The sequence below is a fragment of the Neolamprologus brichardi genome, chromosome 18 (assembly GCF_056152115.1).
Source record: "Neolamprologus brichardi isolate AB-2024 chromosome 18, ASM5615211v1, whole genome shotgun sequence".
Classification (NCBI taxonomy): Eukaryota; Metazoa; Chordata; class Actinopteri; order Cichliformes; family Cichlidae; genus Neolamprologus; species Neolamprologus brichardi.
Genome location: NC_142121.1, coordinates 10,108,027 through 10,134,811, shown reverse-complemented (window position 1 = coordinate 10,134,811; position 26,785 = coordinate 10,108,027). Strand labels below are relative to the sequence as shown.

At 42.3% G+C, this 26,785-nt stretch overlaps 1 protein-coding gene across 6 annotated transcripts in view; it reads right to left on the bottom strand.

Moving 5' to 3' along the window:
- Positions 1 to 26,785, bottom strand: part of pard3ab (par-3 family cell polarity regulator alpha, b) — a 259,593-nt gene that overhangs the window by 107,462 nt on the left and 125,346 nt on the right. For 3 of the 6 annotated variants that reach the window (XM_087832646.1, XM_087832647.1, XM_087832651.1), the window contains exons 7-13: positions 25,905 to 25,988; positions 21,435 to 21,560; positions 19,172 to 19,581; positions 15,242 to 15,381; positions 14,478 to 14,606; positions 11,500 to 11,535; positions 8,840 to 8,887 (exon numbers count right to left, since the gene is read on the bottom strand). In XM_087832646.1, the coding sequence (XP_087688772.1) occupies positions 8,840 to 8,887; positions 11,500 to 11,535; positions 14,478 to 14,606; positions 15,242 to 15,381; positions 19,172 to 19,581; positions 21,435 to 21,560; positions 25,905 to 25,988 (973 nt within the window). The remainder of the gene's footprint in view (positions 1 to 8,839; positions 8,888 to 11,499; positions 11,536 to 14,477; positions 14,607 to 15,241; positions 15,382 to 19,171; positions 19,582 to 21,434; positions 21,561 to 25,904; positions 25,989 to 26,785) is intronic. The other 3 variants (XM_087832648.1, XM_087832649.1, XM_087832650.1) reach the window with 2 other exon arrangements.

Below are 26,785 nucleotides of genomic sequence, written 5' to 3'. Positions count from 1 at the left end.
TGAATATTTCCACTAAAAACGTCTGACTAAAAGTGTTCCTATAGTAAAAAAAAGCACAAACTTCGCACCTGAATCATGATGCCAAGTGCGTCAAACAGGCAGTAAACTTCCCAGTAACCCCGCATGAACACAGCAGCCTAATTGACATGCTGAGTGCTCTCTGTCTCTCTCTCTTCCCCTCCACAACAGGTGCTTCTCTCACTCTTTCTCTAAATTCATTCTCCCTCTCTCTTCCAGCTCCAACAATAAAAAGCTATTCTCTCTTGCTTGTTATTTGACAGCTGTCCTCTGAATAGATGGGTGCGTGCACGCTAGCGCCTGGCAATTATTGTGCACGCCTAATGAATTCAATCATCGGGCTCGGTGTCAGCATGTCATTAGCTCCCTTTGTTTGCTGGGAGAGAGATGGAATTACTCTGGGTGCAACCGGGGAGGGAGAAAGAGGGATGGAGGGAGAGGCAAAGTGGCGGAGGAGGAGGGCAAAGTGAGGATGGAGTAAAAAGGACGGGGAGGGAAGGGGAGGAAGGAAGGAGGAGGAAGATAAAGGACAAGGAAGCACGAAGAGCACCGTCAGGGTGTCTGCGTGTTTCAGAAAGACAAAAGAACGCTACCTGGAATAAAGTTGTGAGAAAATTAAAAACAGAGCACGAGTCGATTTGATACGAGTGCTGCGGAATAATAAAGACAACAGGAATTTAATTATTTTGGTGCAATTCATTCTGCTGGAATAAATTTAAGGCTAATTAAAAAGTGACTCCTGAGCTGCGAGTAAGTGAATAAGAAGAAAAGTGAAGTCACAATAGAACTGATCTGTAAATGAGGTTTTATTTCAGGGCTGAAAATAGCCTCCTGTTCCCTTTTAGATTTTAATCTAATGGTTTGATTGAATTTAACTGCCATATTTCATACAGCGTTATGCAAAACGTACAAGATAATTGGACTGGAAAGTATATCTGGTAACCCTGAGAGCAAAAAAAAAAAATGGTAACGTCGGAGATGCTCCAGAGTCTTTTCGCCTTTCCAAAACACAAAAGAGACTGGAGAGCCTTCCAGCAACGGCAGTTAGCAGTTAGTCTGGTAGACATAGTTAAGACTGATACTGTATCCACAGATGGCAAACTCAGCTAAAAATCAATTAATTAATTAACTAATCAGTTAAGCCTGTTATTTTAAATGCTATAACTTACTGCATTTCTAGCTAATGCTGGTCTCTGTTAGCTAAAACGTGCTTGCTCATCAGCTGGTACCACCAGTTTTTGATAAAAGAGGAATTAATTGTACTTTTTCTTCCCTAATGGCACGGGCATGCTCCAGCCAGGATTCATCAGGATCACTTCTGAGAGCACGAGACTTTTTTTTACATGCATCGGCCTCCACAGGGTCCAAAATCTCGGCCAACATTAATACAAGAACTTGTCAAAATCAGTGCTCTTCTGGATGGAAATCAATGTTGTGATATTGCATATGATTAGCAAGATCATGTCACAGCAAATGCTGTCATTTAAGCTACAGATGCTTCTAATAACATTGTAGGGAGGGGGCTTTGTATTGTGTCTTTTTGTAGGTATTAACAGTCATTAAACCATCACAGGCTTGTTTACTGCATTTGCAATGTTGATTTTACACATTAAATGCGCACTAGCAAATCATTTCCACCACCAACCAACACAATTATGGTTTAATCTGGAAATGTAATGAATATTATCTTTGCAAAAACGAAACCTTGGGCTTCTTTATTTTGAAGACGATGTCAAAATCTTATTTTTGCCATTTAACTTCATTGCTGTTCTTTCTGGAACCAAATGATTGATGAGACTCATTCAGCATGCAATATGTGCACTTCACACCACAGGGCTCAATGTGCTGTTTGATGCAGTCACAAAGGTCAGAGCAAAACAGTTAAAGACTTCCAGCAGTGTTTCAGTCTGTGCCCTGCACCTCTATTCTCCATTACTGAGAGGAACAAATCAAAAGATTTTCTCTGATGCTCTTACTACAATCTCGAAGCTCAATTATATAATTCAGTCACTTTACACCTATAATATCAATTTTCCCTCGATCCCTGCACACCGCTGCGTGGATGCCGTCTTTCCATTGGCTGCGAGGGCAGCAGTCACAGCTTGAGCGAAGCAGTGTAAATAATGGGTTTCAGAGCGCGCCACTCACGAGGTATCCTGCGTGACAGCACTTTAAACAGGCAGCGAGTGGGCCACAGATCAGGTATGGTACCATCTGTGGAGAGAAGTCTGTGGAGCTAAGATTAGCATAAACCGAGAGCGGCTACTTTTTCCTTTTTTTTTTGGAAAGGAGCTGTGGGTCAGCCTGGGAAAAGTTCTGAAGTACATGATTTTACCACTAAGGCCAACTGTGGGCATCAAATGCTCCTACTCCTACTACATCCTTGTTTACAGTGTGTAAGCAAAATTATAAGTAACATTCTGATCCTTGTTTTATTACTATGTATAACAAAGTTACAACCTTCTGATAACCTATAATCTAAATTTGAGTCATGATCCAAAATATTTATCTTAAATTGGACGCAGTGTACCAACTATTAAATAAAGCTTAATTGTTGTTTTTCTGAGATCCTGAATTATCTAACTGATTATTATTGTTATTAAGACCAGACAGAGAAAATACACCAACAAGAAAATCAGAAGAAAAAAACCGACACAGGCACAGGAGGCAAAGAAGGTTCAAAGTGAGAGGAGCTGAATAAAGGTGATGGAAAGGAAAGTAGCGATGGGCTTGAGGAGGGATGGGGGGGAAATGGAGAGGGTGGAAAGGCGAGGAGCCGAAAAGAAAAGGGTGAGAAGAATGAGAGAGTGCGAGCATGACAATGACAGAGTGAGCGAGCGAGGGAGTGTGAATGAAAGGCCGACAGAAAGGGATGAATCCATGTGGAACACAAAAGGAGAGACACTGCCACCTCTCTCACTGCGCGCCTGTATCTCTCACTCTCTCCGCTTTTCGTATTTTTATACTGCTCTTTCACATTTATTTATTTTTTAAATCTCCATCTCCTCATCTCCTCCCTGTTTTGTGCCACCTCCCTTCCCCAGCTTCCACGTACTTGTTCTTCCGTCGCCCATCTCTTCGGCTCCTCGTTTCGCCCTCTTATCATTTATTCCTACGAGCACACCCGACATTAAAACATCTAAATTTGAGGAGCCATCGTTTTTGCTTTTATCCTTGACGCTAAAGTAGTGTTTGTGCCACACGGAAAACGATCTTTTCTCAAAGTACTGTGCAGAAAGATGCACTGGAAAACGTGAGCCTCAAATTTGAACTCAGTTCAGATAAACACCGCTTAAGTCTGAAAACTCTGAAATCACAGGAAAAATGCTTTTTGTCTAGTTCACAGGTGGCATCCATAAAGTAAGCAGCTCCTTCTTTCTCAGTTATCCGACTTAAGAAATGGAAGAACTTATACATAAGAACAGCCACAGATTGATGGGACTGGAGTGTTTAAAGTCAGCATAGGTGAGGACAGTGAGTTGGACGAGGCTTTGAGGATTAACAGGCTTTAACTCAGAGCAATAACTTTTGTTTTTTGTTAACTGCTGACCAAATTTTGGCTGTAACATAAAACTTTATAGTTTGACACTTAAAAGAAGGAAAAGATGACGCATTAAATTCTCCTATTTAAGCCCTCTCACACACACTAGCTGAAGCCTTCTGTCCCTCTCGCATTCTCATTTTCACTCATTCCCATCCATCCCCCCCAAACCTCTCCAGTGCAGCACATCTAATGCAAGTCTCACACCTTCAAAGCCTCTGCTCTTCTTTGTATGTGTGCAGTAACTAAAACTTGAGCATTACGAGGAAATTATTACTGACTCTTTTCCTGCTTTTTCCTTCTCCTTCTGCGGGGCCTTGAATGATTAGTTTGACTTTGGCTGTACAAACCTGTCGATTTGATGGCATCTGTAAAAGTCAGTTGAGGGGAATTATAAGTGGGGGGGGGGAAATGAGGGCTGGAGGTGATGATTGAAAAGAGAGAGAGAAGTAAAAAGGGGGCAGTGAAGGGTGTAATTGGTCGAGAGAAGTCGGGCGTGGAGAGCATTGTTGGCTGCCTACTGTAGCAGTCCATCTCTGCTTATTCATTTCCAAATCTTTTCATATTCCTGGCTTTCTATTCACTGCCATCCTCGCTCTATGTTCCTGTATCTTCATCAGCATCACTCCATCTCACCCTTTACAATCCACACTATACCCAAAAAGTGCCTGACTTTGGTCGTTTCTGCTATGATCCTTTTTTCCAGTGAAGAAAAAATAAAAAATATTTCATAGCCTCTTCCCTCGTCCTCGTCTTTCCACTCTCCTCCCCTTTTCTCCCACCCTCCTTTCCTGCTTCCCCCTTTTCTCCCCTCTATTCATGACTCCTACTTGTCCCCCCTCCCCCTCACCTTCTCTCTCTTCTCCCACTCTTTCTGATGTGTCTCGCTGTAGCTCCATGCTGATAAACCATGAATATCAAATACCTGTGTGATCGACGCACCCGAGGCAGGCACAGCACGGAGGAGGAGAGGAAGGCAGGTGTGTGGAGTGTGTATGTGTGTCATAGAGAAAGCCAGTGACAGGGGGAAAGAGAGGAAGTGTGTGTGTTGGTATGATTTGTGTGTGTGAACAAAAAAAACAAACAAAACATGCTATCCTTCTATGATATGACTATGCTGATAGACACTTCCTTTACAGCATTATGGAGGCTGATATCCACACACACACCGTCACATGTTCAACTTGCAGTCCAAAACTAATCAGCTGCCCTCTTCCTAGCTCTCCCTCTCTCTCGGCCACTAGAAACCATTTATAACCTCATCCAACCCCAAGCAATTACACTAGCAGCTGCTCCCAGTCACTCTACGCCCGTGTGTGCTAGTGCGCGAGTATACTTATGTGCAAATGTGTAGTGGTGCGTGTGCATCTGAGGTGTTGCGTGTTTGTGGAAATCGTGCCATATGACCCGTGCGTTTTAGAGTTTGCAACGTGCAAAAGGCTCTTGATAGTCTATGTAGCTGCATACAGTGCGTGTGTGCGTAATGTGCTGTATGGGTGGCTGTAATGTGTGTGCGCGTGAGGGTAGAGGCCAGGTGGCAGCTTGAAACATCACTTTAATTAAGCCAAAATGCCTGTTCTGTGGTAGAATGGCCCTCTCTGATTGACTTGTATGTGTCACCACCGGGCCGCTGGAAAACACAGACACACCACTGTGCCTGCTGCCACCGAGCTGCAACCATTAATCACCGCTGCTATTCTCCTGTGCTAATAATGATACAAGTTATGTAACTCCAGTAATGACTTCTTGCTACATTACAACTAAAAAAAAACCCACTAAGCTGCTATTTACCTGAGGTGGCGATAACAACAATATTCAGATCATGTACACTAGTAAGAGCAACAGATACCCCATCAACAGAAAAACTCCAATTTCAAAGTTTACAGGGTTGCAGTAAGTTATGAACTGTCCACCAGTTGTGACTACTCAATGTATTTGACTAGAAGGACAAAAATTGAAATGCAAAGATTATTTGAGGGTGAAAGCAGTACAGTTAGGTACAGTAATATTATCTTTCAACAGATTTATTTACCTCACACAGAGACTCAGTTCATCCTCTGTCTGAAATGTGTCCTTTTAACTCTTTTAGGACAGTTTTATTTTGATTCACTGCAAACAGAAGGTTGTCGCTTTTGAGCTCATGGAGATCCATGTTACCCGACATCATACAGAGTGCAAAAAACTGTCTGAAATAAAATGTTTAGAGCATCGTCACGTCTGAGCTTTTGGCCATTAAGGATCACCTGCACACTGAGTACACTGGGCACAGTTTTAGAGCTTTAGACAGTGGTTGAGTGGTGAGGACCTATGGAGTTTGGAAAGAAAACCATCTGGACTTCTTTAAGTTTCCTTGGAAACGTTTCACCTCTCATCCGAGAAGCTTCTTCAGTTCTAAGAGCAACTGAAGAAGATCCCTTCCCAGACGCCTTAACGCCCACTCACATCCTGGGTCATTTGATCTCAGTAAATCACATGATAGGGTGGGGCTAGGTTTCACCAATGGATTCGCCTGAAACCTTGGCTGATTGTGATCTACACCCACTCCCATAGGGTTTAAATCTGGGGCTCTCCACCAGTTGCTCTTAGAACTGAAGAAGCTTCTCAGATGAGAGGTGAAACGTCTTTAAAAACCTCAAGAAGTCCAGACGCTTTTCCTTCCAAGCTTCTTAGACTGCAATAACCTGGATGACCGAGAACCTTCACAGACAGTGGTTAGGACCGTTGCCTCACATGTGTAGAGTGACTGGGATCAGGAATCCACTGGTCAGCCAGGAGCTTCCTGTGTGGAGCTTTCATGCTCTCTCGCTGAGTACTTCAGCTTCCTCCCACAGTATGTTAGATTGACTGGTGATTCTAAATTGGGCATAGGTGTGATTGTGATCATGAATGACTGTCAGTCACTCTGTGTTAGCCCTTTTGTTCCGCCTTTCACCCTCAGGCTTCAGCGTCCCCACTGTTGGTACGGAAGCTGCTCTGCCAGCAGCCGTAAATCACTACAGAGGGTGGTGAAGGCAGCAGAGCACATCACTGGCACGAGGCTTCCTGCCATTCAGGACATTTACCTCCAGCGATGCCTCCGTAAAGCTCACAGCATCATCAAGGACCACAGCCACCCAGCACATCAGCTGTTCTCCTTGTTACCATCTGGCAGACGTTACAGGAGTCTGTCTGCTCGGACTACAAGACTTAAAAACAGTTTTTACCACCAAGCCATACGACACCTCAACCACAACACTTAAACACACACAACACAACACTCAGAAGCTACCCTGCAGCTTCACAAGTACTCTGTTTAATCTGCACTGGTCACTCCACTTTATTGTTATTGATATTTATATTTAAAAGTGCAATACTGTAATTTTCTGCTGCTCATTCCTGTGCAATATCCCATCTGCCCTCCCGTCATATTTCTTTTCAAGATTTTCTTATTTAATCACTAGTGTACATATATTTATATTTATAGATACATATATATTTAGTCATCTTTTTTCTTTTCTCTTTTACCACGTCTCTCTAATATTTTGCTCCTTACTATTTTTCTATTTTTTATTACTTTATTTAATTTTATTATATTTTCTTCTACTGTATCATGCTGCTGAGTGACTGCTGCTCGTCAAACACATTTCATTGCAATGTTGACCCTGTGCTAACTTGCATATGACAAATAAAACTGAAAACTGAAAACTGAATACATATAAATAATAGGAAAAGCACAATAGGTACTGCTTTAAAGTCAGGCTTTGTTTTATTAGTTATGCTCGCTTAGAAGACACCAGCATTTTAGACTTTAAATAAGAATACTTGTCACTGTTATTGCCAGATAGATTTATGCTGACGTAGGCCATCAGACATGCAGCAGCAATAACCAGCCACCTAATGTGGAAAATGCAGAGTGAGGAATATCATATCAGATCTTTTGAGATAGAGATATGATGCAATTATTACCCAAGTCAGTAGAGCTGACTCGTGGCTATAAACACAGCTCAACAGTGCTAGTTTCTCCAAAGGTTGAATCTGAATGCCTGCCATGGAGTCTGCTGTTATGATCCAGAAATATGTGAGATAATTTCATTAACTTCCTGGAATGAAAACTTTGGTGACTGTGCATTCTCTTTCAGTTAATCAAAAATGAATTACGACCCCATATTCCACCGTTGACAGCATTTATTGCTTAACAAATAAACTGTGCACAGTTGTTTAAATGAAATATAGCGTAATGTTTGTTATATTTTTGCAAAACCTTAGATGAGTCCAAAAAAAACCCAAACCCCGGAGACGTTCGGTACTTTACTTCATGTAGCAACTGCTGTATGTTATGAAACGTTGAAACAAAGAGCAGAACATAGACGCTTTGATGCATCATGCGCTCACAGTTTTCACCGACTGACTTGTTATTACGAGCTGCAAATGAAATGATGTTGCACTAATGCATGGCTTTGGTTTGTCATGCAAGTTGTAGTTTAAAAACAAAAATACAAACCCTCCCACACAACAGCACCACACGTCTCACCTCCTCACAGACAAATACAGTATAATACTGCCAGATTTTTCTGTAAATATATGCCGTGTCATGGGCGGCCATGCTGAATGCTTTATCACGCTGTGAAAAAAATCCTTCATCATTACACCAAAATGTGCTAACAAATTACCATTTCATAACAGCTTTGTGTGCGCAGAGAAACATTCACATGTGATAGATAGCATCTTGGCACGGCGCTGCTGTAGCATTACTGCTGCTCCTGCTGATGGCTTTTCAATATAGCATTGCAGTAATTTTCCATAAGCCAGTATGACTAATGGCATAAACAATGGAGCTGAATGTTCACGTTATGGGCCCATTATGAAACTATCAGAGCAGGCATGTAAAGACGGATGCCTTTGATCAGCACTCTATTGTAGCAGCCAGGTGCAGAGAAGAGGATTTAAGTCTTAAAGTGTGTCTTAAGTGTGCGTGTGTGAGGCAGAGAGAGAGAGGAAGGGGAGGGGGGGGGGGGGGGGGGGGGGGGGGGGGAGAGTGAAATAAAGAAAAGGGGAACTAACAAAGACAGAGACAGGAGACGAAACAATGAAAACTGAAGAGAAGAAGGGGGCGAGGAAGAGACAGAAGAGAAAACCCAACAAAGTCTTTTGTTTTTACAGACCATTGGGAAAGCAATGGATTGCTTAAATGACTCCCAGTCTATTTGTGCAGCCACCCAAAGTATCTCATTTGCCTTTCATGCCTTTTCCCCCCTATACAGCACATAATAGCCCACGCTGTTGATGTCATGCAGCAGTTACCTCTATCAGCCAATGGTGTTTCCCGGCTGTCACAGGCTGCCGTGGATGCTAAAGGGAGCAGTGAAAGTCAACAGGTTAGACACAGAAGCCCCTTAGACATGGACCACTTACTGAGTCCAAGACACTACTTGCAATAAAGAACCTATTTGGCCAGAAAGTTTAAAGTGACTTGACCAAATATGTAACAAAGAAGGTCAAGGGCGCTAATGCCATGGATGAAGTGCTAAAAGAAACAGGAGTCTCCTTAATCATTGGCCATTTTTATTGCAATGATTGGAGAGCACGGCGGCTTTACCGCGTAAAAGAAACATGACAAAACAACTAAAAGTTTAGAGACCTCTAAAGCACTACTGTAAAATCGTGCGTGATTTTTGGGTCATTGGACCGATTTCATAAAGCGAGTGCTTTTTCCACTTCACTTGCTGCATTTTGTCTGCCGTGCAACCCTTGACAGAGCTCTCTCAAAGGAAGAGTCATGCTGTGCCAGCTTCCAAAAACCCAGCTGAGTGCCGGCAAAGCCGCGGATCTAAAAGCTGTCTACATAGTAAGTTTTGTTAGCTTTTTTAACACGACTAACTGCACTGTAGAGATGCATAACAGAAAAGTTAAAGAAACTCAACAGATATAATTAAGCTCCCCGTGTGGCACGTGAGCCTGCTTTTTACTTCCTGCTAAAGAAATGAAAACTTTAGATGTTTTAATTAAATGCTTTTCAACTTTGGACAGTTGGCTGAATAAAATCAATGATTTGAGAGTGATTTGAATTTTCACAATGTTCTATAGTTGTTTTTATTATGTGGTCACTTAAGAAAAATAATACGAGAATGAGGACAATAATAATGAGCTGCTGTTATCCCGCCTTTTCCATTGGAAAGCTATCTAACACTTGCATGTCCATTAAAAGATGTTCTTTCGGACCCACTCCCTGCCCCTTACACCATCACGGTGCCTCTGCTATTGTTGCTGTTATTGGCAGTGAGATGTTTAAAATGAGGCGCCTGACAACAGATAACATCTGAAAGGCACTGAATCCATTATGGCGGTTGATGTTCCGGGAAAGGGTAAGGAGAAGGCTCATCTGGAGGTTTGGAGTTTGGAAAGCAGGAAAGAAGGGAGTTGAAAAGAGAAGCGAGAGGAGACAGCAGGACTGTGGTGCTTTTTCTTATCCGTCTGGCTCTGGTTCACATCGATCTTTAGGGTGGGAAACATCCAAAATTGAGGAAATGGACATTATTTTCTTGCATTAAAGACGCAAATTGCAATATTGCTACATTATATATATATAAATAATTAGGCTGGCATCAATTCCTATAACGATCGAGTCAGAAAGAGACAAAACCACATGGAACTGCTACAAAAACCACACAGACCACCTGGATTGTTCTTTACATTACTGAGAAAAAAGAAATGTGAGTAAAAGGCAAAAGCAAAGCAATTAATTCCCAATAAATATTCCAAAAGTTTAAACTTATAGTGCACTTTTGGAAGGAAAGCAGCACAATACTTCCAAGGATGGCTTATACCATTCCGACTTTGAAATGTGACATTTAAATGGCAGCAATGGGAGACACAGTGGTGTTTATCTGCACTTATTCTAATGCTTCTGGAATGATACGCGTCATCTTTTCTGCACATGTGCACACATATGAAATGTGCCAGCTGCAGTCACAATAGTCAACAACGCTCCGCCATAACGCTTCGTCACGACGAGGATCATCCCCACAGCTGGCAGGTAGAACCGCCAATCAGATTAACTGGGCAATTACACTTCTAATGTGCCACGCAAAAACCTAACCAATTACCTGCACTCAGCCAGATGTAACCTGAAGGTAAGGCCAGATGTGAAGACGTGAAGTCTGTTAAATCACAAATCAAATTTGGCATGTAAATGGAGTGTTATGGAAATCTGAATAGCTTTTTAATACGAGCAGTAAAAACAGACGAGCTTTTAACAGCTGCTGCAATCGAGAGCCTTTTTGGGTAATGTGTGCCATAAAGACCACACTGTAACAGTTGGAGACACTGTACATCCTGATGAGGGCTGATTATTCACAGAAGGTAGATTCTGAAACATACTCCATAGGGTACAATCCCAAGATTAAGAATCTCTGTCAGACATTTGTAGCACGCTATATAATTTATGTTAAATTCCTCAATTACGGAGCCGTTAATCTATTAAAGCTGTCAAAGTGTCTGTGCACGTTTCACTGCACTGTCTGCATTTCCCCCTAAACTAAACTGGGTTTGTTATTCCCCTCACATATCGGAGCGGGTCTGCAGCAACAAGGCCAGACTGACAGCCTTATCCACAGCTAACAAATACAGCAAACTTCCACCTTCACTGGAAACACAGCTCTGAAGGGAGTTATGGAGCAAATTATACTGCAGCACAACTTCAACAGCCACATACTGATGAAGCATGAAATTGTGACTTGTTACAGCGACTCTAGCTAGAGATTTAAGTTAGTGACTAACACTATAGGTAGGGTACCGACTTGCACTCTGATTAACCAGCTAGTTTAGCAGCAGGGGCTGGATGCATGCATAAGTTGGGTGATAAGAGCGGGAGGGGGGGGAGTTTGGGCTAAATAAAGAGGAGGGAGTTGTTAAAGAAGAGAGGTGGAGGTTTGTTGCAGGTCGGTGTAAGGGTGGTGTCTTACCAAATCTCTGGGGATTTGCATCTGGGGCTCAGCATTCTAGAGGATGGAGGAGGGACAGAAGAACCAAAAGTAATCAGGAAATAAAATATACTTATTTACATAAACAGTGAACATTTGATTGTAACAGAAATCAGGGAACTAGTGGATAAAGTTAGGCAGTTCAAGAAAAAGCGCATGCAGGATATGAAAACGATAAATCTGACGAGTGCAGAGACTTTGAGTATCAACCGTGGCTCGGAAACATCTGAAGCGGTTGCAAAGACAAAATGTCATATCATCGAAATGCTGTCTTTGCATCCGCACAAACTTACAGTTTCACTTTCATTTACTCTAGACTTTTTTAACCATCCAGCTGTGCCCTGTCGCAAGATGAGACAAACATCCAGATTGCTTTCATCGCAAGAAAAACGACCCGAAGAAATTCACAGCCACAATCTTTACAAGTAAAATGCTCCGTGTAGACCGAGATTCTGAAACTTTCACACAGTTTTGACTGTAAATAAAAAGTCAGCATCAGTCATCAAACAAAACAACAACAACAAATCTCGGTGAGCACCAGAATTTGGCCAAGCCCAAAGTGCGGTTCAAAAAGGATCGTCGAATGCATTCGGCGCAGTTTAGTAACCGCTTTGAAAAAGTTGCTTGAATTTAACTACATTCAAAACTGTAAAGGACAGAGCTGCTTTTTACAATCCTGCTTCTCTCCGAAACTAAATGTGATTTTATGCCAGATTCTTGTATTGGTGATGCAGGAATTTGAATAAAAATACAGCAAATCTGATTAACATTTCCAATATCTTTGTTATCCTACCATTACAGTGTAAGCTCAATTTCCTGCTCAGCGTATTACGTGTCACACTGATGTAGTTTCACATTAGTGATAAAATAGATTGTTCAGCTTAGATTAAGGGCTTTTATACCTGCTGAGAATTATGTCACCTGTAATACAACAGCTGCTCACTTAATTCTTTTCATTACTCTACATTAGATTTAATATATCAGGCTTAGTAATCGCCATTTGTAATTCATAACTATGTGCCAAGAAAGGCCGATTTAGTTTTTTTTAAGCTTAAATTACCCAAGTAATGCGCTACTGTGAATTTAGAACATCTTTCACCCTTATGTTGTTGTTAACTGACAGACTGTTTCGTCTCCACAGGCTCTAAAACGCAGAAGAAAAAGTGCAGTCTAGCTTTAGATAGAGACTCGAGCTGCTCATTTTGAGCACTGGACCTCATCTCCCTCGAGTCCCATTTCAGCCCTTTCACATCGCACTCTCCACCCTCTGCAGCTGATAACCACAGATCAAATAAATCCTGCCATCTAACTACCAGCTATGCAGAGTCAGCCAGACTTAAAGCTCTGCTGTAATCTAAAGATGAGTATCGACCAGTGTGGCAGTTTGCCTCATCAAACTTCACCCATGGCGACAGCCAGCCAATAGCCTCATCTGCATCGCTCACTGTGATAATTGTCACCAATCAGCCGTTTGATTGGCACCGCTTGCTAGTGAATAGCTGTTTGTGGCTCTGCTGGCTGTCGTGGCTTCTGAAGGTAGAGGGAGAAATAAATTTTTGCTACAGCAGAGCAGGGATTTAAGGCTGTTTGGTGCCATTACTCACGTTAGTACTCGATAAGCTGTGTGTTAAAGCCAGCTAGCAGAGGTAGGGAGATAGCAGAGAAACCTTGACTGTTGCTGTAGAGTAAACACCAATGTGGTTTAAAGCGCACCCACAGCCTCCACTGTTCACTTCCCACACATTAATAAAGCCACTTAATTCTCTGTGTTCTGCCATCTTGCTTCTGCCTTGGTCATTATAAGCTCCCTTCCTGATTAAAAAACACAACTTTGAGGCAACGCCATACGTGCCAAGCATCCTGTTATATGTTTCTGCAAAGATAATTAAGTACAACATCTGGCACCATGTAAAAACATGAACTTCATGAACATAAACAAACATGAAAACTAAATTAGCATCAGTACGCATGAATCACTGAGAGTGGCTTCTGCCAAGACTGAGTGACAGCAGCAGCATCCAAAAACTGCTCGCAAACAGTTGCATTTCAGTTTGTAAAATGTAATGTGTGTGGACTACGCCTGATTGATATTCAAGCCAAGTGTGTTTTTCACTCTCTGCCTGCTACCTGCCCTGCGTCTGTCTTTTCATCCACACATCCATCAATCTACCGAGTCAGCTTGGAGGCAAAACACAGTGAGAGGAGATGGAAATGCAGATGCAGAGAAGGTTACCCACCAAATGTGAAGAAAGAAAGGGAGCTGGTGAAGGAGGATGGAGAGGAGGGTGATGGATAATGAAAGACTGAAGACAAAGTGAAATCGAGAAGAAAGGAGAGGGTGAAAAAACAGCTCTACAGGTTTCCACCGAGGCTAGCCGCGACTTGATAATAAAGAGCGGTGCGGCGATGGAGCAGGACAATCAATCTGCATGCTCGGCTAGCGTGCTGTGTTAGCTGGGAAATGAGAAGACGGCACAGCCCTCACTGGAAGGACTAACAGGGCTTGTGACAGCTCAGGATCACACACGGAAGTGCTCACACACATGTGCCAGAACACACCATCTCTGTATATACATAAATGGTAAATGGCCTGTATTTGTACAGCGCTTTTACTAGTCCCCCCTAGTACACACCCAGTCATCCACACATTCACACACTGGTGGAGGCAGCTACAGTTGTAGCCAGAGCTGCCCTGGGGCAGACTGACAGAAGCGAGGCTGCCATATCGCGCCATCGGCCCTTCTGGCCAACACCAGTAGGCGGTAGGTGAAGTGTCTTGCCCAAGGACACAACGACCGAGACTGTCCGAGCTGGGGCTCGAACTGGCAACCTTCCGATTACAAGGCGAACTCCCAACTCTTGAGCCACGATCGCCCAATAAATTACATATAGATGTCATGATATGTAATGCATTATGGTGACAGGGTGAAGAGCTGCAGTGAGGCGAGCAGCCAACGTACCACTTCTCGGGGTAGGAAAGAGTCCTCCTGGCGTAAAACCAGCAGCCCCACAGCCCCGCCCATGGGTGTAGCTCTAAGCAAGGCGACCACTTCCTCCTGGGTCCGCCCATTCAGGTCCACGCCATTCACCTGAACAGGAGGAGGCACAGTAATTGGGTTAAACTCTAGGCTTGTTTTAAAAAAGGTGAAACACTCAAATCTCTTAATTACGCCTTTTGGCCGTGACAGAAAAGCAGCAACACTTTACATTTTTATCAAAGCGGCAGATGGTTCGTTTTCTAATTTGATTAGTCGATCAACTAGTCGCTTTAGCCCTAGTTCAAACAAAGTTTGAAAATGAGAAAAACATGAGGATAAAAGGATTGAAAGTTTTGGTGGAATAACCCCATACAGTCAGAGCTGCACAGTGTAATCCTTTATGCAAATGGTTTGCAACGTGGGATGATGCAACTTCAAAAGCCGTTCTGTTTTTGCTGCACGAGATAGCGTGTGGAAGCATAGTCTTTGATTTAATTTCAGGATCCACATTTCCATTTAAAACAGTTACGAGAAAGGAATTTGTTACACTTCAGCAGATGGCGAGCAGCGTATATAACACATATTTAAAATTGCAGTTTCTCGTGTTTTGGAACGAAATCACCGTTCCTACGTGATGCACATCTACCTTCCAGATCACAATCGCCATCTAAGACTTTATTAAATGACTAAATTAAAGCCTCCTCACACACGCCTTGTAAAGCATCACCGCACTTTCCCGTGCTTACCTCTAGCAACCTGTCTCCTGCCTTGAGACGGCCATCTTGGATAGCAGCTCCTCTAGGCAGGATATTCTTCACGTAGATGGGTGCTGAGCCCCCGATGGGAACATCCCGTGACGTTATACTGAAGCCGAGTCCCTCGGGGCCTGCGGGATGAGCAGGTGAATAAGTGAGGATGCAAAATTTAATGATAGGATCTGGTTTTATCTTGACGAACAGTCTCCTCTGTACCTCTGGATCTCAAGCTGCTAAAAATATGTTAACATTCAACTGATAAAACTCTCCTGTATCTGAGAGGGCAATAATATTGGCTGGTGTTTTGGGAGACATTTAGCTGAGAGTCAAGTGGGTTCTTTCATTAGGAGTAAAGGGCTGGTATGAATATAGTTGTCCCACCCGAGGGGAACACTTGACCCATTAACAATGAGTACCTCATCTCTTTTAATAGAGCACACTCCTAACCAGTTTTTCCAGCACCATCATCCAGTAACAAGTGGCCCACCTTACCTGAATTAAAGAGTGCGTCCCCCAGTGTCAGAGGAAATAACTGTAATCCACGTTAATAAGTGAGGCCGTTGTTTAGGCCACTGTGAATTTACTACTGCAACATCGTGATAAACACGATCCGCCTGATTCTGTCTGATTCAGCTCGGCATGCAGCTGAATGATTACATCATACTTTCAGGAAATAATCAGTAGAATATCACGATGCTGAAAAAAACCAGAGGCAATATAATCAGCATTACAGCGACAACCGGTGCTGTAAATTTCACAATAAATGCCTCTTACACCATCATTTATGAAAACTGACTGTGTTTTGAGAAGAATACACCAACGAGTCTCTCCTTTCCCTCGTGAGCTGGCCTATAAGGCACACAGTACCCCGAGATGTTGTTGATCTACATGTGCTCATTAACCTGTGTTTCTGTGGGTGGATTGCATTTGGCTTGTGTACATTTGCAAGTTTTGCCTGCAACCTCGTACGAGTGCATCATTATGAGCCATTAGGAACGCAGGTCTCTGTCTCATATTATCCATATTCCTAGCAGACAAACAAACAAACTATTTCCTATTATTGGGCAACTTGAAGTTGCAGGAAATGAAGAGAAATCCTCTACCCTGTCAGCACAGCACTTAAGTAGGTTTGTGGTGAATAATTAAAGTAGTTTGTACATTGCAGGGCAATGAAAATGCATGCTTTTAAAGTCTCAGTTTGAACCAGTCAATAATTACACGCAATTATGTTGTGCCAATAAGAAAGTTCAGCCTGAAGAAATGTAATACTTTTGCTTGATTTTTAATTGGAGCCAGAAATTGAAAAACAACCTGGGTCAAAAAAACAACACGCATTACACAACAGGGTTAGGGAGCGGGTAACCAGAACTTTTTATCTGCAAATGCAATGCAGCTCTAAACCTTTCCACACAAAACCTGCAGGTCCAGAACAGAAACGTCTAAATGAGCATGACCGGAAAACTGCAGATACTGCAGGTAAAAAAGCAGTGAATTAAAACTGAACTGAGCATTTACGGTCGTGAGTGGATGTCTGACACAGACTGCTCTGCAGCATGTGTGAAGGAAAAAACAGCACAATGTCTGGTGTATTTCTCCAGATAATCAACATACTTGAGTAACTTCTCTCACATAAAGATTACTGTACAAGTGCTCAGAACTTGTGATCATGTGATATGTTTCTGTAAATAAACCATTTGAACAGATAATAGAGGTGGGAATCACCATACATCCCACGATAAGATATTATCACAATACTTAACGCACGATACGATATTATTGCCATTTTTTTTTATATTTTCCGATATTCAGATTCTGTACATAAAGGTAAACTTTATCAATATTCATTTTATCTAATATCAAAGTCTCACACTCAGTCTTTCTCTCATTTCAGTTTTATTGTTGACAAACTGAACGGTTTGTATTACAGTCTAGTCCAACTTAACTGAATCCAACCATCTGATACAATTATAACTATTCTGAACTATGCAATTTATGAAAATTATGCAGCCCCTTCAGCAACTGAAGAATTTGAAAGTAAATTAAAACAAAATATAATTTTACATTAAATAAAAAAGTTTTAAACTTAATTAAAATAAAACATGTCTTAAATTAAAATAAGTAAACTGTCATGTTTATTGCTGCCAAAAAAAAGTTAAACACATTTGGACAGTGAAGGAATGTCAGGATTCTTGCTCAGAAAAAGGATCAACATGCTCTGAAGTCAGAGCACAAAAACCTTTTTCTGTAACAAAATATCGATTTCTGCTGTCCCTGTATCGATACATTATTAGCAAACAAAATATCACGATACTACACAGTATCGATTTTTTCCCCCACCCCTAACAGATATGTGTGTCAAAAAAAGTTAATATAAGAACAATGAGGAGCATTTTTGCTGTATAGGGGTTTTGGCCTTCATCCCCCCCTGCCTGTCTGAATGAGCCAATGAAAAGAACAGCACAACACTTAGCCATCCTGTTTCACATCCTCTACCTAATCCCCTGCATTGATGAGCCAATCAACTTCCCGCAGGCATTCGAGGTGCGGCATTAAACTCACCGGTAAATGCTTGTAGAGTTCCTGGCTTTAAACAGGGAGGAGGATCTTTAAAACTCCCATTAGCTTGATTAAGACATACCTAAGCAATTTCCTGTGCAGAAATAAGATTCTGTGATTGATTTTGATACTCCCTGGGATTTGCAAGGAGCCTGGTGTCTGATTCAAGCACATAAGAAATGCAGGAGCTTAATCTGCGCTCAAAGCTGTAGGCTTAAGTCGGTACTCAAAACAAAACAGATGAGCCAAACAGCCTCTTGGGAATCACTGTTAATCCATGTAAGTGTCTGCTCCAACAACAGCAAACAAAGGTGGAATGAGAAAAGATAACATCTTTGACTGTGAACATAACAGATCTCCTGCCATATCATGCACAGAATGCAGTGTTTTCACAAGTGTTTTGTCAGCGAGAGGGCAGATGAGGATGAGAAGAGTGAAAAAAACCTGACAGAAGAATGGATGGTAAGAACTGTGAGTCAGGAATTTTTAAAAAGCAGCTGGACGTTTTTATGTTTTATGTTCTGGCTTGATTCCCGCCCCATGAGAGAGGACAGGTTTGGGTGAAAACTTCAACGGGCATATGGTGCGGCCCTGTCAGACTCTTAGCTGTGGCATTTGACAGCGCACGGGGACGAGCGGCTGCTTAGCAACAAGCTCTCTGGCCCTGAGACCTGGCACCGACACCTGGAATCCTGTTGGCAGAGGTTTGCACCACCTGTGTCCACTGTCAGTCAAAGCGTACACCAGGATCCCTGCAGCTTTGCAGTCCTAACGTCGCCTGTTGCTCCACATTTCCATCTAAGCAGATGCTGTTTGCTTTTATCACCCACTTTTTCACATCTTACATCAGTACGGATAGCACTGGATGGAGTTTTTAAGCCTCTTACATCCTCGTTCACATATGTGCTTGAACCATCTTCCAACTGTGTTCCTACACTTGTTTGGAAGGAATCAAGAAGCTGCTTGTTTATTGGGTAGAAATAAAAAGGTTAGACTGATGCTGTGTATTCCTCTAAATCTTAAAAAGCCAGAGAAATGCACAGCACGAGAAGAGACTCACAGATCCTCTGGAAAGAGTCTCAGTATGCTTCAAAAACAACAACAAACCCAACCCTTTTACAGCGGCTAGGATGACTTTGCTTTTTTCTTCCTCAGAAACAATAAAGATCTTTCCTGATGATGAAAGCTCCAAATGTTTTTGTGGATCATGTGTTAATATTTACTTAACAATAAAAAACTTAACCTCATGACATTCTAAGACATAATTAATGTTAATAATAAGCTTATGAGACTAGTTATGGTTTATGATCTATTATCTTTGAGTTGAAACCAAGTTTGTGCGTTTTTGTGGAGACCTGTCCTCACCTTTCTTTAGCTGAATGCTGAGCCTCCTCCCGACTTTTTTCGTATAGCCTCCCGCTGGCGTGGAATTCATCCCCTTCTGCGGTGAGTGGGCGTGACCTGTCGGGGGCTTGGCGGCAGAAACCGCGGGGTGAAGCAGAGGGGGGTAACCGTCAGTCGGCTCTGAGAGCACATGGGGATACGGATGGGAGTGTGGGTGCGTTTGGGAACCGTGCCGGGACATCCGCTGTGGCGTGTGGTCGATGCCTGACACAGTGCTGCCGCTGAGGGAGTCTGGGCTGAAACGGCCCGAGGCGTACACGGGGTTCCTCTCGGCGTGGGACAGCTGCTCGTAGTGGGCCTTCATCGATGACGGCACCACGTGGAACATGATGACCGGAGAGCGCATGGCTTGACGGAACATATTCTGGGCTCTGGGACAAAGACAGTGGGAGGAAATTTACGAGTTTTACGATGGTTTAAGGACATGGAGAGAACAAAGGATAGACAAAACTCAACATACTTAACAATCAAGTGCAATACTTGTCTGTACAAACTTGCCAAGTGGAGCACTCCATCTACCCAGTGTCTCTCAAACACACACACCCATTCGAACTATATATAAAATCCATCTTCGCCCACCTGAACATTCTGACATGTTAATTAATACTCATTGCCAGCGTGAGCAGCTCTAGAAAGTGACTGAACCCTCCCCAACAGCTCCATCGCATAATCCCCTCATTTGGCTCCAGATGAAGGAGACCTCCAATCGTCGAATACTTTGCAGAAAATCCTCTTTTAAGACCCCTTCGGTCTGAGCTCGTGTACATTAGGTGTGAATGGAAACTTATGTTGGCTGTCAGCGCCCTGTAAAACCAAAGCCTTGTTAGCGCCACCTGTTTCAATAAAGCAAACGTGGGTCCCCTGACAGCTGAACAGACGTTTGAGAAAATGCTAGGCCGCGAGAATTTCTATTGCTCCCCCTCCACCCCCAGACCGATAACCAAAAGTCGCGCTGCCGAAGAATTTCTTTGTGAAATTCCGGGCCTCTTTTCCCAGCTACCAACAACCTTCCCTCAGGGGGATGGTCTCGTCACGGTCTTTACAATTTCAAGCTGGATCGAGTGTCAGAGGAGATGTAGTCTGCCCCCTTATGAAAATAAATAACAAGAGCAACTGTTGCACTTGTCGCAACACTATGTATGGAAGCTTTATTCCCACCCATCACATAACTTGTGGCTCCAACTGTGGGAATGGCTGGAACATGACAACATGACTGGGATCCAGAAGTTGGTTGGTTCACCCAAATTATTCTTATATACCTCCACTCATACTTTTGCTGCAACTGCTCAATTTCTACCCAGTAAACAGATCTGACAGCACATTCCTGGTATTATCAACACAAGAATTCTGTGTCATGTAAGAGATAATACTAAAGTAAAATCCCATTAATCTCCATTATAATGAGGTGGTAGCAAAAGTCTCAAAGCCTGAACTTATCAGAAACCAACCAATATAATCTGTGTGACTAGATTCTGATTTAATTAGTTTGTTAAATGGGGAAATATATATTTGACTCTTTACGTTTCGAGGAACGGTGAAATCCACCAAGATGCATCTATGCATAATAGGTGTCCTACATAATGTTCATCAGTTTGGAGCAGCTTATTGCATTTAAAACGTGCATATACTTTGTATAAATGTAATGCTGGCAAAAGAACATAGCAAACAAAAAAGCATCGCTGCATTGCTGATACTGCATGTACTGTATACACAGCATATGGGTTCGCATGCATCGTACGGGATCTAGAAAATGAGTGGATGTGTGAGTTTGGTTAGGCAGGGAATAAAAGCAGGAGACATGAACAGCACTGAAAAAGGAGAAGCTGTGAATTTCAGGAGATTTATTCCCATTCCTTCTGACAGAAGAAAAGAGAAAGTAGCGAGAGTAGGAGTCCAGTGGAGCTGTTACTGTTACTGAAACACAAGGGAATAAAGGCTAAGAGGATTGCAGGGACGACTTGAGGAATTGAGGCTGACCTACAGGAGTTAAGTAGGGAAAGGTTAGCTTAGCACAGTGACAGGCAGCAGAGGAGACTGTGCGCCGGCAGGAGAGGGAGTAAAATAGGCATGAGGAGAGAGGAGAGCAGCCAAAAAAAGAAGAAGAATGTTTCAGACTATGGGTATAAAAAGCTGGGGAAGAGGCGATGGTGCGAAAAAGCCATTCACACAGGAAGACCAGGGACCACCAGAGCTCAACAACGGCTCCCGTGAGCTGCAGTCTTACTGTTCAAATCTGATGTTTCGCAGGTCTCCGTTATTGATACGGACGATACAGTCGTTCTCCTGGAAGAGGCCCTGCTGCTCGGCCTTCCCTCCTCTCTCCAGACGCTTGACCAACAAGCCAAGAGTCCTGAAATGTTCAGAAGTTCATGTCAAGAGGATGCAGTGTCTGTGGACTCAACATGGCTGTTAAAACACTGTGGCCTGCACAGCCGGGTGAAGAATACACTAGGGCTTTTTTGCACACTGTATAAATGCTGGCTAAGAGTCTTTGTCTTTGTGAGGGGTTATAAAATCTTTGATTACGCTTTGATATTCGATATAGTTTAGATTAATCTTACTACAGAAAATAATTCTTTTTTATTTTAACAATCCCTCTTCCCGTGGCCAGATGGTTATTCAAGAATCATCAATGTGAAGCTAATGAAAAGCCCCTTTTTTTTGGCAAAAAAGACAGCTATGCCTAATTGCTGCCTCTGCTTCATCATGCAGTACTAGTGAAGAGAGTACAGTGTGGTCCTGTCATTTGCATCATCAGTGTACCAATGAGGCTTATGAGAGAAAATAGTCGCATCACATCAGGGTGCTTTAGAGGCTGTGTGTGGGGGAGGCATCTATTCAAAGGCAATCAACACATTCAAAACCTCAAATGTAGTTCTGGTCGGGTTGACGCTTTGCATGTGTTAATTTTCGAACCTCTTAAGCTCCTCTGTCCTTTTTCTGAATACAAAGTAAACAGAGTGGTTTCTGAGAGGACTAAAAAAAACAACAGTATTACAGACTGATGGCAGACAGTAGCTGGTATATCACGCTGTAGCGCTTCAGCCATGCTGAGCTTCAACGCTTGTCGCTCTGTAATCCAGTGTGGCAAACTGGCTTATGCCTCCCCGCACAGCCACAGCGAGGGGCTAACTTCACCTGAAAGGCCGCTTTTTGGATTATAGACCAGAGAACGAGGAAGAAAATCAGCCATGGGTAGGGAAGACGGCGCGACCCTAATCGAGTCTTCTTCGGCATATAGTCCGTGTCTGAGAGCATCAAGGATTTTTCGAGGGTAGTGTGAGCGAGTGTTGCCTAGGTAAATTGGGTTGATTTTAGGCTTTAATACTTGCCCTCGCCTTGGGCTTATAACTCAATATGAATGAGAATGAGATTACTCCGGGGGGCAGAAAAGTTGAGGAGTTGAAAAAGTTCAGAGACAATTCGGCTGATTGAATTTGAGTGAGAACACAATGTGATTTGCTGTGGAGGGGCCCATTTCTCTGATGAAAGCTGGGCATCTTAATCTTGGTGAACCACCCAAACTGACATTTCCCCAATAGCAGAAAAGCACATTATAAATGTGCTTTTAGGCTGATTACATTGGGCAGAGAGAAAAGTGATATGATCTTGATTTTCAATAAAGTATAACAGAGACTTTACAGTCATTGATGGCATTTGAGAGTCTTAGTTTAGACTGATACGTAGAGGAAGTCTGGGAATAGGGCTGTTCGATATAACGATATATATCTGATGACGATATAAAAACATCTATCGTTTCATTTTATGCTATCGTTTGTTTTGTGGTGTCGCAAAATAAACTGTTTACGGCAATATTTTTTCATTGTATTGATGGACACTGTAGTGGCTATATTAATTTCTTGAAGTTCTCTCTTTCTCTTATATTTTATATAACCACACTAAGGACGGACAAGCGCCTGTTTTTATGCGTTGTCGTTAGCAACAATGACGGTAAAACCATCGCGTGTCCACTTGTTTATTTTCCACATAAACCTTTCACAATAAAGCTCAAGATCCTGTTGAGACTTTTCAAAATAAACTGAATCACGTGAAAGAGCAGATTATTTATGGATAAGAAATAAAAAAGAGCCGCCAGGTGCTAAAAAATAAACCTTAGACTCAAACGTTAGAACAGGCTTTTGCCCGCAGCACGCTGTGTGATAAATACTCACAAAGAAAATGGCTGCCGTTACAACTTATGTCTAAAAGTGTGTCGTTTTATGCATTGGTTAAAACACTCGACTCCAGCTACATGGTGCCCAGCTGGAAACACTTCAGGCAAGTCGAGCTGCCCGAGATTCACAGAATTTACAGAAAATGTTACATTTTTGTGATTTATATCGTTATCGGGGGGACGATAGAATTCTTATATCGGGATATGAGATTTTGGTCATATCGCACAGCCCTATCTGGGAATGTGCAGGGCTGCGGTTGGCTGGTGGGAAAATATCTGAGACAGGAAATTCCTTGGCACTATGACATTATATTAGACCTCAATAACCTGGTCAGCGCTGGGGTTCATGCTTTCTTTCTTTTTTTTTTAAAGGTCTACATGTAAACTTCAGCTTTAAAACTATGCAGACAGCTAGCTGCATGGGGTTGGCTCTATAGTTGTGTTATAACCTCAAAGGCATTCATGATGTGGATCTTCAAAAACCAGATGTGAAATTCCACTAATTCCTTCAGAGTTTTGTTCCATGTGCGCTTCTGAATGCGAGCGTATAGATGTGTGTGTTGAGTGCACTGCTCAGTGTATTCTTTAAATAATGTAAAGCTGATGTGACAGCAGCCACAGAGAAATAAAACGGTCACCTGCAAACCCCAAACAGCCATGATTAATCACTGTAAACTGGCAAATTGCTTCATGATGCCGGCATGAAAACCTCTGTGGTCGCGCATGTGTGTGTGTGTGCGTGCTTGTCATTCAGCCTGTATGAGTGATGAAGTTATTACACTTTGCCACCAAAGAGGAATGTGTGGCATGCATGGGCATTACTGTGAGGGAGTGTTTCTGAGGTAATGCAGCCCGCTTCTCTCCAGGGGGTTTGCAAGAAATCAAAAAGGCCAAATTAACACATTTCGTGACATTTGTTACCAGAAACCAAATTCAACCAAAGAGAATTTCTTTTATGAGACTACAATAAGGCTGACAAGTCATCAGCTAAAGTGGGCAATTTTCTTTTTTCCTATTTTCTTTTCTTAAATATAAAACCTGTCAGACGTGTGCCAGTGGCAAAAACTAAAACTATAAGCGAAAAGATATATTTAAAAAGAAAAGAAAGGCAGAGACCAAATGTTTGCAAAAAATCCTAATTAAACACAGGCGATTAGCAGAAAGAATTTAACATAATGCTACATGTTATAATTGTGTTCTGCATCATGTGTTGCTAACACTTTCCTGTGGAACCCCAAATACATAAGAGTCTGATCTTTACAGTGCTTTTGTGTGCTCTGCAGTGCTATTCATCAGTCTAGATAGTTATGCTGTACTTTGGCCAGTTTTTGAGATATTGGCTTTAGAAATGTGATGCAGCACAGCAAAAGGCAGCCAAGCATGAAGACTGAGAATCCAAAAACAGCTGAGCAATGACGCAATCAAGAAAAAACACATTCTTTACGTCACCATCTGCAGACATCTCTCAAAACTATGGTCAAAAAACGGTTTATTGAACAGTTTCTGATGCATAAACTGCAAATAAACAACTCAATATTTTGCCCCAAGTCCTTGTCCAGCAAACTTTCTCATCTATGAAGGGAAAACACTCGGCTCGGGTGCAAAGTGGACCAGCAAAATCTGTCCCCTCTTAGTGAGGCCAAACTGGAAACACTGGAAAAACTGGACTGTGGCCATAGCACAATTTAATTTAAACATAGTGGCGCTTTTAATCAAAAGTACAATACTTTATAAATAAGTTGCCACGAACTAAACCACATTTATAACTAAAACTTTTTTGGCATATTCATAAAGAAATTTTAACATTTTATGACATGCTGTATAAAAAAAAAGTAAACAAATATTGGACTTTAGCCTGATTGTTTTTTTTTTTTTTTGCATGCTCTGTCTGCCTTCTTTTGGATTTAATGAAAACTCAAGACCAGTGTGATGGCACAGGGAAAAAAAAGGAAAATCAGCAGGAATGTCTTTATCCAGAATTCATGATCTGCTTACTTAAAGACAAAAAAAAAATCCCCACAAACTTTGCTATGAGCAGTTACCTACAGGAACTCATTTCTTACTGTATACATCCGCCTAATGAGTGGAAGGCGCAGCTACTGTAGCTAGTCGCAGCTATTGCTGTCAATATTTACGTCTTGTAACACTGTCATGAATAGATGCATGCAAGTTGGTAGAAGTTGGTTAGAAAGAAAGTTCCGACGTGAAACTCGATACATTAAATGCATTTTTTGGCTGTTTGAGCATCATAAGGCAGCTGGACTGCAATATATTCAAGAGCAATCAGACAGATGATACCTGGCAGCTGGATTCAAAAGAATCTAGATGGATAAAAAGCACTGCAGGTCACAGAACAAAAAAAAGGCTGAATTGGGCTGAATTGGCCCTTTGAGCACACATATTTTAAATATCTAAGACCTTTATGCAAAAACCCGTGGACACCATGTCTGAATGGCCCTCAGATTTATTTTCTTCTAGCCTGTCTGAAGAGCACAGCGGTTCTGCTCTGGTTATTTTTACCTGCGGTCCCTGCCACTGAAAGGCACCACGTGGATCCCCAGGGGCCCACCGTCGTTTGACACCTCCACCAGTTTGACAATGTCTCTGGGATCGGAGACGGATGAATGACAGAGAGAGACGGGGGTGGATAGGGGGGTTGGGGAGGAGGTGTGGGGTGGAGATCAAAGGAGAGGGGTGACACCATGTGGGCAAAAATAAAAACAGGAAATGAGGCAATGAAGACAGAAACATTATGACAACAGCTCAGTGGTGCAAACAAACAAATAAAAATAGAAGTCAGAGGAGACAAAAAGCACAATAAAACAGAGCAATCCAAAGAAATCAAACACATGTACGGGAAAAAAAAAAAAAAAAAGGTTTTCAAAAAAACCCTCACACCCCCAATTCGGACTTAAGATGCTCTTCAGAGGGTGTAATGAGACAAATGCAGTGTGTTTGCTTTTTGGGGCGTGGGACCTTAATCCTACGACACATTAATATCTGTGGAGTGGAAAATTGCCCTTTCAAAGCCGGAATTAAGCTGCATGTAAGCGAATGGGTGCTGTTTGAAGATGTACACAGTGGGGTAGAAACTGAGTGTTAATTAGAAAGTTCCTAAACCAAATGGTACAGAAAACAATCAAGTCAAAGCAATGTAACCACACCACACAGACACATTTAACATCCACTTATCCAAGAAAGAAATATGTCAAAATTTGAAATTTAACACTGTAGCACTAATAAGTTCCCTAAAGAGGAATTCAGCTTCCTCTGCTCTGCTGGAAAATCTCTTCTGGCAGCACTCTGCTGAAATGCACAGTCAAACTTGGCAAGAAAAAAAGAGAAGAAAGGAAGCAACTTCCTGACAAGATGCTGGATCAACATATCAGGTTCCTTGAGAA